This window comes from Bactrocera tryoni, chromosome 4 (genome assembly GCF_016617805.1).
Source record: "Bactrocera tryoni isolate S06 chromosome 4, CSIRO_BtryS06_freeze2, whole genome shotgun sequence".
In the NCBI taxonomy this organism is placed as follows: Eukaryota; Metazoa; Arthropoda; class Insecta; order Diptera; family Tephritidae; genus Bactrocera; species Bactrocera tryoni.
In genome coordinates this window covers 10378579-10394160 of record NC_052502.1, presented here as the reverse complement: position 1 = coordinate 10394160, position 15582 = coordinate 10378579, and the positions used below count along the sequence as shown (strand labels likewise).

General features: G+C 38.2%; 2 protein-coding genes across 5 annotated transcripts in view; one reads left to right on the top strand and one right to left on the bottom strand.

Moving 5' to 3' along the window:
* Window positions 1-15582, bottom strand: part of LOC120776135 (anoctamin-1) — a 178093-nt gene that overhangs the window by 50620 nt on the left and 111891 nt on the right. The window lies entirely within an intron of this gene.
* Window positions 9270-10317, top strand: LOC120776139 (glycine-rich cell wall structural protein-like). The gene is made up of 3 exons (XM_040106680.1): window positions 9270-9352; window positions 9423-9738; window positions 9805-10317. The coding sequence occupies exons 1-3, from the start codon at window positions 9347-9349 to the stop codon at window positions 10284-10286; spliced, it is 804 nt and encodes a 267-aa protein (XP_039962614.1). The 5' UTR covers window positions 9270-9346; the 3' UTR covers window positions 10287-10317.

Genomic DNA, 15582 nt, shown 5'->3' with positions numbered 1-15582 from the left:
AGCAGAAAAAAATGAAGAATGTGAAGCAAAATAATGCAACATCGCATGTCAAGTTCAGATTACCACATCATCAATTTTCGACATCACACAACTGTGCTTTAAGCAGCTGCTGCGTCTCTCTCAAGAGTGCTGAGGGTAACAGAGAAGAGTTTTGTTCACCTAACGGTTGTACACGAGAATGGTATACAGTTATAGCCGTCAGGATGATAAGGCGAATCGATATACACAACCTTGTATTTTATACTACACAGCGATAATGGCCGAAATCTGATAATAACCACGTCCCTAAATTAAATAAATCAACTCTTTCAACGCCAATGTTAAAAGTACAATACCAGTAATTGCAGCATTTTTACAAAAAGCGTCGGTTAGGTTATAATGCTGATCCAGTTGATAATAGCTGAAGAGCTAAAGATAAGTTCTTTGTGATCTCAAAAAAAAATGTATGAAGATCTTTCTAAATGGTCTATGTGTCGACAAAGAGCCTTGAATTCATAACAATTCTGTTTAGGCGATTGGCGATTATATTTCAGCTAGTCACCAGGGTGATTGAAACTATAAGATCCCATATATTGGAACCTTAGTCGCGCTAAAGCTGGACAGACGAGAGAAAAATCTTGAGATTATCTACCTTGACTACTGTCATTAGCATTCGGCAAGATTAGAATTGCCACTAGTGGAAGGAAAACTTGACTAAGTGCGAGGAACTCACAAGATCATCAGTTTATTTGGACTTTTAGGAATATAGAATTCTTGAGAGTCCTGAGAAACAGTTGAGTGTTTTGATACACTTTCTGTGGTAACTCTGACCCAAGCAAGACGAATGGACTTCATACCAAGTTGAGAGTTTTGATGATTTTTGTGAGATAGACGGACTTCATGCCAAGTTTGAGTTTTGATGATCACCGAAAATGACAACTCTGATCCGAGTTGAACGGACTTCATACCAAGTTGAGAGTTTTGATACACTTTCTGTCGCAACTCTGATCTAAGAAGGACGGATTTCATTTTATAACATCCTTTATATCTCACACACCGAATTTCGTCCTTCCGACTGATTATATATTGCATTATGAAAGTACCTTATATCTGGCTGTGCTCGCTCTAAGCCTCTCCTTACTTCTTCTTTGTATCTTTTGTTGAGCCGGCACATAATAGTAGGCTAAAGACCCACGCGCTGAAGCCATGACTATGATGAGATCGTTTTGTGGTAAATCCCCAAAATTTGAATAAACAGTGAGCAAAGCAAAACGAGGGGAAAAAACACTTAATCAAAAAGAAATAAAATATAATCAACGCATAGTAATGATTTCGGTTACGAAAGGAAAGAAGCAAAACAGTAAGCGAATGTAGACACCTGGACCGCCGGTTTAATATAATAATTATGTATGATGTTTAATTTAATATTCATGATTTGGCTTTTTTGCCTCTGCGATACATACATACTTTCTATATTATTATTAGGAGAATGACCATTTGGTATTTTGAAAATGAAGTAAACAATTTGGTTATATAATAGCCGGTTAGATAAATAGGTGCTGATTGTTCTTTGTATCATTTTATTTATTTAAACGGTGTAACTTTTCGATACGGTCGTAAAAGTAGAGCATAACCGACTTGTTTTTCTTAGGGTTGCCACTTGTTTGAAGATTTTATATTAATAAAATTAAATCAACACTGCACTCTCTATTGGTTTATGGAAGTTTACGCTGATATTTTTTGTGAAGAGTTGCTAGCTGTTAGGAGTTACTAAAATTTAATTAATAGAAAAATATTACAATCTCTATGGATTTATAAAAGTTCAAATTGATATTTTCTTGAAAAAGGTTGCCAGCTGTTTGAAATTTTTGATTCAATTAATAAATTATTATTACAATATGAGCATGAAAACAAAGGAGGTTAAGCGAAAGTTACAGTAGAAAATAGTATTAAGAAGGGTTGCCACCTGTACGAAAACAAATTTGGAAGTTATATGGGTAGTGGTGAATATTATTAGCTTTTTTATAACTATTTTTAGTTTTATTTGAATACATTACAACACAACATTGACGATATTTTTTTAGGTCGAATAAAAGTTTAACTGCTCATAACATGCTTTAGAGGCAATTAGTATTTAACTAGTAATATCTTATTATTATATCTCCGTTTTAGCAAAGTTCTTAAGTAATGTGGTCATTAAAAAGTTGTAAATTTATGTGTGTAATCAAGACATCGTTAACAAGCATTAACGAGTCGTCTCGGTAAGCATTGCTAGCAATTAAATCATTGAAAATTTAGCTCTAACTACGGTGATGAGCGATAAGTTTTAATTATTTAAAAGTAATTTTAATATGAAACTTTACTTTCGGCTGTACCGAAGCTGCACCCTTCACAGATGCCTTTCTTATAACACTGTGATAGTCAAAAAAAAAGACAAGACCAAATTCAACGGTTTCCCCCTATTTCGGGTCCTACGAATCGAACTGCATCATTACTTTTTTGAGTTACAATCATGGTTTCATACAAAATTTTTTGTTGAAGTTTTTCATCAAAGTGGCCCATTGTAAGAGAAAGGCACATTTTTCTTCGGTCTCTAACTTTTTTAATGTTGATTTTTTTGGTAAACTTTCTTTGGCAAAGCTTCTCAGAATAAGTCCGTCTTTAAGTTCTTAGATGACTGTAAACCCCAAAATTAATGTTTGTTGTGTCCTTATAGCCAATATGTCGAAAAAACTGAAATTTAATCCATTTTTTTTAATGTTTTTTCCCTCACGTTTCGTCAATATTTTAATTTACCCTTTGATACTTATACATTAAGTGACATCTTGTAATAGTAAGAAACTTAAGCAAAGACAACGTTCTGAGCAAACTAACCATTAGAAAAAAAAACTTAACAAAATTTGTATTTTTTAAAAAAGCTACACTAACTATGTTTGTGTGCTGTTTTATTTTTTTTGTATCTTATAAGTGTTATCGATAAGTATCATAAATTTGTACACGATATTTAAATTAAATTTAATAAGACTCATCTATCAATGTCCAACACAAATCAGCAAGCAACGAGTCAAGCTTTTTGCCACTGTACCAATGCTCAAGGGGGGCAGCGACTTGGTGAAATCTTTCTCCATGCTCATCGGATTCAGTCGGAACTTGCTGCTCAAAATGGTCCTTGTGATGGTGAAGGAAATGAATTTTTAAGGACATATTCACACCTATTTCTTCAAAAGCGTCTACCATGTCATCCACATATTTTTTCCAATCTTCAGACCGGTGCGCTCCTAAGCAATGTTTTATAACGGTCATAACGGAGTTCCAGGCAATTTTTTCATTTGGCCTTAGAAGTTCTGCGAATTTTGCGTTCTTCATAAGTTTTCTAATATCGGGGCCATTGAGAACACCTGAAAATAATGTATCAACATAACATTCGTTCTATTAAAAGAGTTAAAATACCTTCTTTTATTTTCGCAACACTTAGTCTTGGAAATATTTCTGTCAAACATTTAAAAGCTTCAGCATCTCGATTTATTGCTTTTATGAAATTTTTGACAATTCCCAATTTTATGTGCAGTGGTGGTAGCAAAATGTTATTAGCTGGTATCAGCGGAATATGGATAACATTTGCCACATTTAAATGAAATTCTGTGCGAAGCTTCCAATCACGCATTCTATATTGGTTTCCGCGGTACCTTGTGTCCCAATGACAAATGAAGCACATATTTCTTGTGTATCCTATTTGCAAACCAGTAAGCAAGGCGATAAGGTTACAAAAAACATTGATTTTGGGGTTTACAGTCATCTAAGAACTTAAAGACGGACTTATTCTGAGAAGCTTTGCCAAAGAAAGTTTACCAAAAAAGTCAACATTAAAAAAGTTAGAGACCGAAGAAAAATGTGCCTTTCTCTTACAATGGGCCACTTTGATGAAAAACTTCAACAAAAAATTTTGTATGAAACCATGATTGTAACTCAAAAAAGTAATGATGCAGTTCGATTCGTAGGACCCGAAATAGGGGGAAACTGTTGAATTTGGTCTTGTCTTTTTTTTGTGTTGAAAAAAGCTATCACAGTGTAATATTAGGTTTTCAAATATCTCGCTTCTGCTTTTTTGCTCCTTTATTCAATGTTCTATAAAAAGTGTTACAGTGATCGGATTTAGTTGAAATATTCGCCGTTTCGTTCAATAATCTGTTTCCATCTAGACTCCTTATTTGCGAAAGAACTCGGACAGCCAATTTTCACAAGATTCTTTTGAGTTCAACTTTACATCAAGAAGGGCGTTCGCCATGGACAGGAACAGGTGGTAATCACTTGGCGCTATGTCCGGGCTACATGGTGGATGCGATAAAACCTCCCATCCGAGCTACCGTAGCTTCTGACGAGTCATCAAAGAAGTGTGTGATCTGCCGTTGTCCTGGTGGAACACTACACCCTTCCTGTTGGTAAATTCTGGACGCTTCTGGTCGATCGCCTGCTTCAAGCGGTCCAGTTGTTTGCAGTAGATGGTAGAATTAAGAGTCTGGCCATTTGGTAGCAGCTCATAGTGGATGATTCCCTTCCAATCCCACCAAACACACAGCAAAACCTTCCTGGCCGTCAATCCCGGCTTGGCCACTGTTTGAGACGATTCACCGGCCTTCGACCACGACCGTTTTCGCTCGATATTGTCGCCAGTCACCATCCGCTTCAAAAATGGGTAGAGTTCGTTCCGTTTCAGCAGCATATTGCAGGCGTTGATTCGGTCCAGAAGGTTTTTTTTGCGTCAAATCATGCGGCATCCAAACATCAAGCTTTTTTGTGCATCCAGCCCTCCGGAGATGGTTTAAAATCGTTTGGGAACTAAGTCCCATTTTCTGGGCGATGTCATGAGATGCCACATGTCGGTCTAACTCGATGTTTTCCATGATTTGATCGGTATTCGTCGTCACAGGTCTTCCGCCGGCTGGCTTATCCATGGTGTTGTTTTCACCCGCTCTGAATCGTCGAAACCATTCCTCCACAGTTCGAAGTGATAGAGTACCATCCCCCAAAACACCATTAATCTTACGGAAAGTTTCTCTAGCGGATTTGCCTTTAACGAAGGAAAACTTTAAAATAGCGCGAGTCTCGGCGTTAGTGAACTACACGTTTACACGCCTATAACTGTTGAACGCAATATCCAAACTAATCATGCATAGCGTCGTTTTATAGGTTATGTCAAGACCTTTCAAAGATGTATAGTGTTGCCAAATACGAGCTCTGTAGCGTTTTATACATATTCGCGAAATTCAAAAGACAAAAAGGCGGAAGGGAGATATTTGACAACCTAATATATAATATAAAATTTTAAACGGTCAGCTTGTAAGACCGCAATCTGCTATAGTTAGGTTAGGTTAAGTTAAGAGGTCGATCCTGACAAGAATCTCATTGGAACAGCACAATATTGCAAATGCTGGACAATGATGGAGAAAGTGTCTGGATGTTTCCTCCTCACCCTCCTTCATACAACTTTTACAACTTACATCCATCAAGATATTGAACCTTACCGTTGAAACGTCTATTAGACAATGTTCAGTAAGAACTTCAACTATTGCGGAAAGATGAACTTTGCTAAGGGCAAGTAATTCAGCATTCTACTTTAGACCAGAATGATCTTACAATCCGACATGAGCGAGTCGTCAGCCAGCATCAGGTTCATTGGTCTAGTATTAGAACGCAAGATGCCAATGGAGATCCATTTCGCTCCCATTCCCATGTAAGCGGGGCAAGAGTGCTCCACTGGCTAGATCATCGGCTTTGCAGTTACCAGCGATTCCACAATGACCAGGCATCCAAACGAGTCTTATGATGAAATAGTTTGGTGCGATTTTTAGTAAAGACAGACATTTCTTTACCAGCTTTAAGGGCAAAGTTAGCGAGCACAGCGCTAGTATTGCCGCTCTGCTGTCCACTTCCGTTAGCCTAAAGCCAAGATTGACCAAGATCTTCTGAGAGAAAACTTCTCCTGCAAACTTCCCTACAAGCTTTGACTCATCTGTGAAAAGGCTAACTCCGCCTTTTCTCTAGCGACTCCTCTCCATCCACATATTCCCGTCGGCATATGAGCCGCCCCGAGTGGGCTTTGCGACGCAGTGATCCAGGTTTTCCCCTTACGCAACACGCGCATTTACGTTCGCCTCGGCTTTAAGCATCCACTTTGCGAACTACATATTCATATGCTGGAATGATCCATGAGTGATGCGTTTAAAATGGCATTAAGTGCTACTGTTGGTGGACTCTGCGCTTCAAAAATGTCAAGAGGCGCTCTTTGGACACGCTTCTTGATTTTTCTATTTTTTTCGAGCGCCCCCCATCAGACAAATACACCATAGAACATGATTGACTTGACTACCGTTTCGTAGAGACAACACCTTTCCTCTATAGCTCCTCTACAGCAATATAAGGCTACCGATCCCCTCCTTACTCTTTCCTCAATGTTTGGCTTCCATGAAAACTTTCTATCAAGAATGAGTCCTGGTTATATCTCCATATTTACAGGTTAAAGACCCTTCAAATGCGGGTAAAGGCATGTGTGTGTTCATATAATTCGTGGTAAATAAAACCATTTAATTTTTTATTGGATTGTTGCTTTTATCCGCGCGGAAATTGCGACACTGATTTGAATAATGATCTATGCAAAATTTCTTTATGATATCTTATTAGGTATACAAATTTTCCATATAAGGATTTTTTATTTTTCAGTTTGTATGACAGCTATAAGCTATGTATGTATAGTATAGCTATCGACGAGCTATCGAATAAAAAAAACGAGTGCAAAATTTCAGATTTATACTTTAAAAATCGCGGGACTAGTTCGGGTATATACAGACAGTCGGACGAAAATTTCCTGCCAACCAGGAAATAGTCGCTGGGGACCAGATCTGGTGAATACGGTGGATGCGTAAGCAAATCGAACTCCAATTTATAGATTTTCACCATCGTTTTCACTGACTTGAGGCACGATGTCAGGGTTTTGGTGAAACCGCACTTTCTTTTTCTTCAAAAGCGAACGTTTTTCTGCGAATTCATCCAAACGTTATTGGACCGCTATGATGGTCCTTCTTTTTTCAAAGTATTATTATTCCATGCGTATCTCAACATGCAGACGCCATAACCATGTCAGGCGACTTTTGCGTTTTTCCACGCTTTGGAGCGGGTTCATCATGTGCAGTCAACTGTATGACTGTCGATTGGACGCCGGAGTGAAATAATGGAGCCATGTATGTGTCGATGAAAAACCTCGGGTTTATTACGCTTGAACATCTCCAAAGACTGCTCCGAATCGTCAACTCGCCGTTGTTTGTGGTCAAAAGTGAGCTTTTGGGGTTAACTAAAATTCAAATGGATTTATTTTTATTAGCGCCTTCTATGTGTCTGCCAATCTTCAAAATTCATGACACTATTGATTGCAATACACTTCAATTACTTCAAATCGAGGAAGTTCGAGTTGTTAGGAGTCAAGTAACTTAATGGTCTCCGGTGGTCAAGGCCATTGTTTAACTTTAATTTCTTACTTGTTTACTGGCTGTGTGGTGAGGCTTATTTTAGATATGACTCATAAATTTTACCCTCTTTTTATAAATTTCTAAAGTGGCACTTTTTTATCATTTTTATTTTAATTTTTATCATTTAATTTCATTGTTCTCAACTATTAATCATAACTAAACGAATAATTGCTGACTTTTGTTGAAATCGAAATGAGCACTTGCTTGATTAAATGACGTGATTTGCGCATAATGGGAGGATTTTCCGTCTAGCCACACATTTACACAATAAATCGACCCTGCAGGAAAACGTGAACTTGTGTCACACTGTGGTTAGTTTAGAACTGTGGTGAATTCGTCAAAATTGAGGCAAAATCAATGTAGGAAAAAATTGGTAAGAAATTGAATAAAACAAGGAAATGTTTCTCAGTAACAATAGTTATACATTGTGACAAAAAAGTACCTGGAAATTGTAAATAAAACGCAAAATATTTAGATATTCATCCATATTTGTTTTATCGCCTTCAAAGTTATGCTGACCAGATGAAATACTTATGCCAACAATTTTTCCAAATCTCGAAACACTTTTGAGAAGCACTTTCAGTTTGAGGAACAAGAAAAAATCGCACGGAGCTAAATTAGGTAAGTAAGGTGTTTGATCGATGGAATTCATTGCGTTTTTGGCTTTAAAATTGGTCACAATCGTACTCTTTTTGAAAAAAATTCAGGTTTATTGTAACGTTCTTGCTCGATACGCGTTTTATACTCAAAATATCCACCAAAATCATTCGAACGGACTCGCGAGAGAAGCCGAGCTCTTTAGCACCATATCCTTCACCTTTTTAATATTTTCATCAGTTGAAGAGATCGAAGGTTGCCCAAAACGAGGCATGCCTTCAACGATCTCTCGTAGGCTTGGGTTTTTGAAGAATTTGAATCACCGTAAGATCCTTGAATCGCTATAGTTTGTTATGTGGTTTTTTATTTTATATTTTTACAAAAAATTTGCATTCTAATCCTTAAATTTAAAATATTCTATTCAAAGTGGATTTTTTTTTTTCACGAATAAAATCAGGTACGTATAAAGCCCTCGTTCACTTTATCAGCTGATTCGTTGGATTTCAACGACCGACGAAACTTCTACTTCCTCGGAAGGCGTCTGTACTATAGAAAATGTGGATGTATAGTAATCGTTACCGTTTTTGAGAAAATGTTAAAGTTAATTCAACTGTTCGACCAGTAGTATTGGTGCCTTATTATACTAAAAAATAACCAGTTTAGTTTTCCTACAGGGCATGTGTAAAAATTTTGAAATGTACCAGAATCTAACAAATTAGTATTGAAGAATTGACGAACGCCGGCGGCAAAGGATGACCCGCGTTCATTGTGTCAGCCGAGCTTGAGTAACGATCGATGATCGATTGATTTGCTCACGATAAGTGGAGGCAAATTAACGCCAATGTGGGGTACGCGCTTACTATGATACGAACAATACCGATAATTTAGCCAAGCAATAAGTGTTCTGCGAAATTGAGTAAGAGAAGAAAACAAAAGACCTTGTCTAAAAATAAGGCACTTCAGCATTTAGAATAAGGAAATTGAGAATTGCAAGCAAATGTTTGTGTATTATTTTTGGACATGATTACTTGTACCGACGATTTTTTGTTACGCTTTCCTTTCATCGGTAATATTCTGCAATTATTTTTCTGGCCTGAGCTTTGCCAATATTTCTTTACTCCCAATTTGTAGAACGTCATTAGTTCGTTAGCGGAGGAAGCTTCCTCTATAAAAATCAATGGCAATCGGTTATTTGGCAACAATTACACAATTGAGTTCTAACAGTGAAGTCTCCGTGAAGCACTAGTACAATGAAAGTGAGTACTGAATAAACTGTGATCTAGATCCGCTGGATACAAGGACTAATATTTATTTCTACGCTTCCAGGTTTTCGTCTGCATTTTAGCCTCTTTGGTGGTAGTTAGCGCAGGAGGTGGTTATCTGCCACGAGGTGGCGGCGGTGGTGGCTTTGGCGGTGGTTATGGCGGCCAGGGTGGCTTTGCAGGCTCTTCCAGTTCCGCCAGCTCGAGTGCGTCTGCATACTCCTCAGGTGGTGGTTTTGGTGGGGGAGCCGGAGCGGGGCGCTATGCCGGCGGCTTTGGTAAAGGCGGTGGAGGTGGCGGTCGTGGCTGGAAAAGTAGTGGTGGCGCCTTAGGCGGCGCTGGCAGCTATGGTGGCGGCGCATCTTTGGGTGGAGCTGGTGGTTATGGTGGCGGCGCATCCTTGGGTGGAGTTGGTGGTTATGCCGGCGGTTCGTCCTTGGGTGGAGCAGGTGGTTATGGTGGCGGCAGTGGTTTCGGCGGTGGACATGGTGGCGGCAGAAAGGGCGGTTTGTATGGCGGCGTTACCTCCAGTATTTCCTTCCAACCAGGAAATTCTTTGGGCAGCGGCGGTGCAGGTTCTTATGGCGGCGGCGTTGGCCATGGCAGTGGTTTGGGCGGTGGAGCATATGGACCTAGTCTTGGCGGTGCTGGACTCGGTGGCGGTTATGCTAGCGGTGGCTCTTCATATGGAGCCAGTAGCAGCGCTGCTGGATATGGCGGTGGTGCTTATGGAGGCGGTGCTGGATTGGGCGGTGCTGGATTAGGTGGTTATGGTGGCGGTGCTGGATTGGGTGGTTATGGTGGCGGTGCTGCATTGGGTGGTTATGGTGGCGCTGGCGGTAAATCAGGTTACGGCTACTCTGCTGGTAGTAGTGCTTCAGCTAGCTCATCCAGTTCAGCCGGTTCATCTGGTTGGTGGAAGAATTAGTTCGATGCTATGACCGTGATATATCATAAAAGCTTTCAGTAAATACTCTATGTGTAATTCAGAAGACAAAGAAATAAATAATTGCAACGACGTTTCGTCTATCGAAAGAATAAAGCATTTTTAATTCATTCTTCGATGATTCACCAAGAGTTTTGCCAAAACAAAGTGGATCTGTTTGGTTTTTAAGGAATTATTGTATTTAAGTTTTCAGCTACTTTTGTGAATGAAATTCAAACACCATTCCTTTCACCCCACTAACAATCGAATGACTGTCCAACTGGCGATTCAATGATTCTAAAGCTGAGGTTCCATCGAAACTGACTAACTTCATAAGATATTGAATTACAATCACCTGGGAAGTTTTATCTAACAAGCATATTTTAAATATGGAAGAACCTGGATACAAAGGATAGGGACATCCACTTGAACATAAGCTCCACTTACAGATCATTCAAAAACAGATTCGGAGGATGCTTGACCCACATGAATTTTGCACTTCTTTCAAATCAAATACAACAAGGAATCGGAATACACAGACGATTGAGGTAGATTTACAAATTAGTATATTTCGAGTTGAAGTTAATCGAAAGGCTCTTTAGAATATGGTCTTCAACATCTTGGAACTGAACATTCAGGTTTAATGCTATCCGACTATTTTCTTTCAATCGCAGGTTTTACGGAGTATGTATTTAAAAAAAAAAATCGTTCGGAAAACTCTTTGTATTTCCACTCTATTTAACAACATTCCAGACTCAGCAGTTATTATTTTATTTCAGAAAGCAAGCTATATCCCCAATTACGCTAAAGAGCTACGTATATACCAGTTTTGGTATTTTGCGATATCAGTTATAGTTCCGTTACGAAGTCCAGGAGGATTAGTCATCCTTAAGGATGCCTGCGCTTGTCAAAGTGGCCTTGATCTTGCATTTCCTACAGTCTTCTCGATCTGTTAACCCCCTTATACAGACGTGTGTCGTCACCACACTGTGAGCAGCGAGTACTCCAATCATGTTCCTACAATTCCTTCTATCAAAAGCCCGCAGGAACTTTGTATATTTCCAATCTACCGTTTTACACATGACTTATGCAGTTTTGTATCAAAGTAGATCGTTCCATAACGTTTTGATCTTTCTTGCCATGCTCCTGTTCAGATGGTCATGCAGACAATGCATGGGCTTTTCAATGGTGATTACGTTTTCGGTTGACAGCCTTGCATCATACTTTACAATCTTACTCGATGCCTCTGTGACCTGACTCCTGGTAGAAGTGAAGTCACTTGGTTTTGTCGGCACTCTCCAGTAAGAAAATAATGTCGCATGAATTTTATTACATTTAAAATTTAGATATAATTTCAGATTCACCACCATTAAGGTGTTGTTTAGGAGATTAGTAAAGGCTTTTCAAAAGATCTAAGCATCAAGCTCTGTTGGACATTCCTTAACCGTGTCTTATCCTTGAGTTTAACAAATTTTTCAGCCAAAAGTTGAACAAAACGATCAATTTGTATGTCAAAAAGCTCAAAAACACAAATTATTTGCCTACAAAAATTAACGCTAGATGTCACCATCAGTGCTTAAAAGCTCAATTCTCACATTTCAATCGCTTGCAATTGGTCTAAAGCTACTTTACTCTAAGCCGCATATGCTTTTATACCAAAATCTGCGAAGAGCGCATGTATGTGTGGCTTAGTAACTGTTTTTTGTTTCATTCAACATCAAGTTAAAGACTGGTTTCGCTTTCTTGCAGTCGTGGACGCATCATTTCCATATGCAATGGTGCCTTTGTAGGGTCAGCGAAGTTCAATGCCGCCGAGTGTAGACGAAAGTTGAATTTGTAAGTGTTACAACAACGTGCAGCCGAGACCGTGAGTAATGTCAATGCGATTAGCGAGTGACATGTGTTCGTTGAGATTGTTGTGTAGGGCATGGCTATAAATATGTGCGTATGTATTTGTAAGTGTGTGGTATGCAGTTGGTGATGCGCAGTGTGTGCAATGCAGTTGCGCATGCGCCAGCGTTTAGCCACGCATTCTTTTGCATTATTGTATGTGGGTTTTGTTTGAGGTTTTTGGACAACTTTCGAAAATCACTATTTTGACATTTTACATTGTAAGGGATTATTTTATAATTTTTTTTTGGTTTATGATACTGTTGAAGTATAATACTTTGGTGCATTTTGTCGCCTTCAACAATCACTTTTTTCAGTTTGCGGTTTGAGGTCGGTGCCTTAATATTTAATTATTTGTTTAGGTGAACATTTTAGTAAAATATGCTAGTGTCCAATGATCGGGCCACATATGACCTTTACTACTAACTTTTTGTATTAATTTCTTCTTATTTTTTAGTTTAAAGTCTTTAACTCCCACACCCACAAGTGTTCTATCGGTTTTAAGTCAAGGGATAAGACAGGACACTCCATTACATTAATTGTTTGGTCGTGAAACCATTTCTTAACAAGTTTTGAGGAATGTATGGGCTCATTATCCTGCATGAACTCCCATTTTAAGGCCATTTCTCCTCGCCATAGCAAAGCATCACCAGCATACATATTAATGTAATCTGGAGCGCACATTTTTTCTTTTATCCAGAATATTGAACTACCTACTGATGCGGAAATACCCATAACATGGTATTGCCTCCCCCATGTTTGACAGTTTTTATGGGGTGTTTAGGTAGGTAGTAGGTAGGTAGGAGTGCCCTGCTGTATTTCGGGCTCAATTAGCACTAACTGTGCCATTTTGATGCACTAGTCGTAGACCTTTTTATTATTGCTATCACGTTTCACCTTATCATTCAAACCATGGTATCGATGAAGCTGCTAATGTCCGATATGCTTTTCGTAGACATCCATTCACGGTTTTGAGCTTGATGGATTCCAAGTGTTCTGCATCGGATCTGCGTTGGGGCTAGGCATTCAGAGAGAAAGTGGAAAATTGTTTCCCTATTCCCTACTAGTTCGCAGCCTCGCAGATGTTGTTGTAGGGCAAATCCATTTTGGACGCATGTTCTCCAAATGGCCAATGAACTGTTATGTTGGCAGTTAGTCTGTAGCTACTTTTCCTGAGCCTATTTAATAAGTCGTTAGTTCTTATCTTGTCATATATTGGCCAAAGCTGTTTAGTTATATTGCATTTGGTTATATTTTTCCATCTATTATTTGCTAAATGTTGAAATTTTATATTGAGCTATTTCCTGATTGATCCGAGCGGGCTTGGTATTAACTCTGCCTCGAATTCGTTTAGGAAAGCTCCTGCCTTTGCCAACTCGTTTGCTTTTTCGTTGCAGAAAATGTTCCTGTGGCCGGCAACCCAGATCAAGTCTAGCTGCAGCTTGTCTTCTAGTGAGCTCAGTGCTTTCTTGTAGTTAATAACTATGCTGGAATAAGTCATGGGCTAGGAGAGCCGCCTGGCTTCCGTGTATAAGAATCCATGTTTAGAATCGTAGGTAAGTAGTTGGACATCTTACATATATTTTTCTATCAGATCCAAACAAATTAATTGTAGTTTCATCAGACCATAGTACGTTATTCCAATTTTGACGGATTATGTGTCGCTTTACGTAAGATAGTCTTTTAACAATACTTTTTAGTAATATTTTGTTTTTTTTGCTTAGAACTTTCCTAGCTGACCGCGCTTTCAAATTCTAAAGCGAAATCGACTAAACAGAAAAGCGCAACAAAGTATCACTATCAGTGCTTTATGTAACAACTATTTTATTTACATGAGGAGATGTCGTTTCTATTATTTTTTTAATAGTGTATCTTTATTCTGAGACATCATGCGCCAAATTTCATTCGATTTCGTATTGCAATTGGATAAAGATTGATCTGTCAGACCAATAATATAAATATCTGAGTGCTATGGAAATATTTCGTTAAAATTATTTACTGATAAACAAACGGACAACACGAAATCAAATCGTATCAAAATTCTGCATCAGAGATAAAGAGTTGCCCAACTTATCTATCATTGGAAGTGAGAGGGCAATTCTTAAACGTCAAAACCTCCTGAACTCGATCAGCTGTCAAAGTTCAGGAGGCCAGATTGAAATCTTACCAAAAAAATATGTAAACGGACGGATTAGTTGCATCGTTCAAGATCACTTTTAAAAAATGTAAAACAATCAAAATTAAATAAATTTGAGAAATTTAAATGTATTTGATGAAACGTTTTGTAATGTGAAGCACTATAGTAATAATTTTCCACGAAAAATGATAAGAAACATTTATTAATTGAAAGCTAACAAGCTTAAGTCCTGTTATTGGGTATTGAATGGTCAAAAGTCAGTTGTTTTAACATACCATTAAAATATCTCCATATATTAAACGACCTCTATATAGTACATTTTAATAGTAGTAAATGTTTGTTCTTTTATTTTAAATGCCCAAAAGTAATTATTTTGTCCAATCTGGCCATAATGGAAAATGTTATAAAAAACGCTTACTTTGAGGCGCTCTCACACTGAAATAAGTTGGGCATCCCTTTATCCCTGTTCTGAATATTAATGGATGAATCTACTAAGGCCATAACAAACTTTTCAGACGAGGTGAATATTGTTAAGGGGTTCTTTCGAATTGAATTCAGATGTTTTGTAGTTAGATCGAATCTTCAAAACGCCAAGTTGTGTATTCGGAAAAAATAAATTTCACAAAAATAAATTCATAAAAAATGTCGCTGATTCCAAAATTGGGTAGGCGAGTGTTATGTGGGCTCAGCGACAGGCGAAGCAGCAAGTCGTAAAATGTTTGCTAAACGAAAAATCCTCAAAATAATGTTGGATGACTGCAAAATGAAATTGATCGAGATAGCTGCCATTATAAAAATATCAAAGAAGGTATTTGATATATCGTTGAGGAATAATAAGAATATCAATGAACGTATTTGAGATATCGTTGAGGGAAATTTGGGTATGTAAACACTCTGTGTAAAATGGGAATCACGCGAGGTCTTAGTTGACCAATAACCATTGTAAAGTAATGATTATGAGTATTTTTGTATCTTTTCAATCGCATCAAACATTATTTTTGTGTCGAACGCACGAAACATGGCTCCATCATTTCACTTCGAAGTGTAAGCGATAATCCTCAGAGTTGACTGCGTAGGTCGAAACGAACCTGAAGCGTACGAAAGATGCAAAAAGTCAGCTGGCAAAGTTTTAGGAAAGCAATAATATTAGGCGATTATGTTGAAAGAGGAAATACTATCAACAGTGACTACTCAAAAATATTATTGGAACACTTATAGAGAGAAATCGCGGAAAGATGATGGCAAATTTTCATGCGACGGACTTCGAAATAC

What these genes read in the sequence shown, in the direction of transcription:
- LOC120776139 (XM_040106680.1), top strand. An exon ending in ATCTTTGGGTGGAGCTGGTG is followed by an intron (nt 9,739 to 9,804) that starts GTTATGGTGGCG and finishes CCTTGGGTGGAG; the next exon opens with CAGGTGGTTATGGTGGCGGC.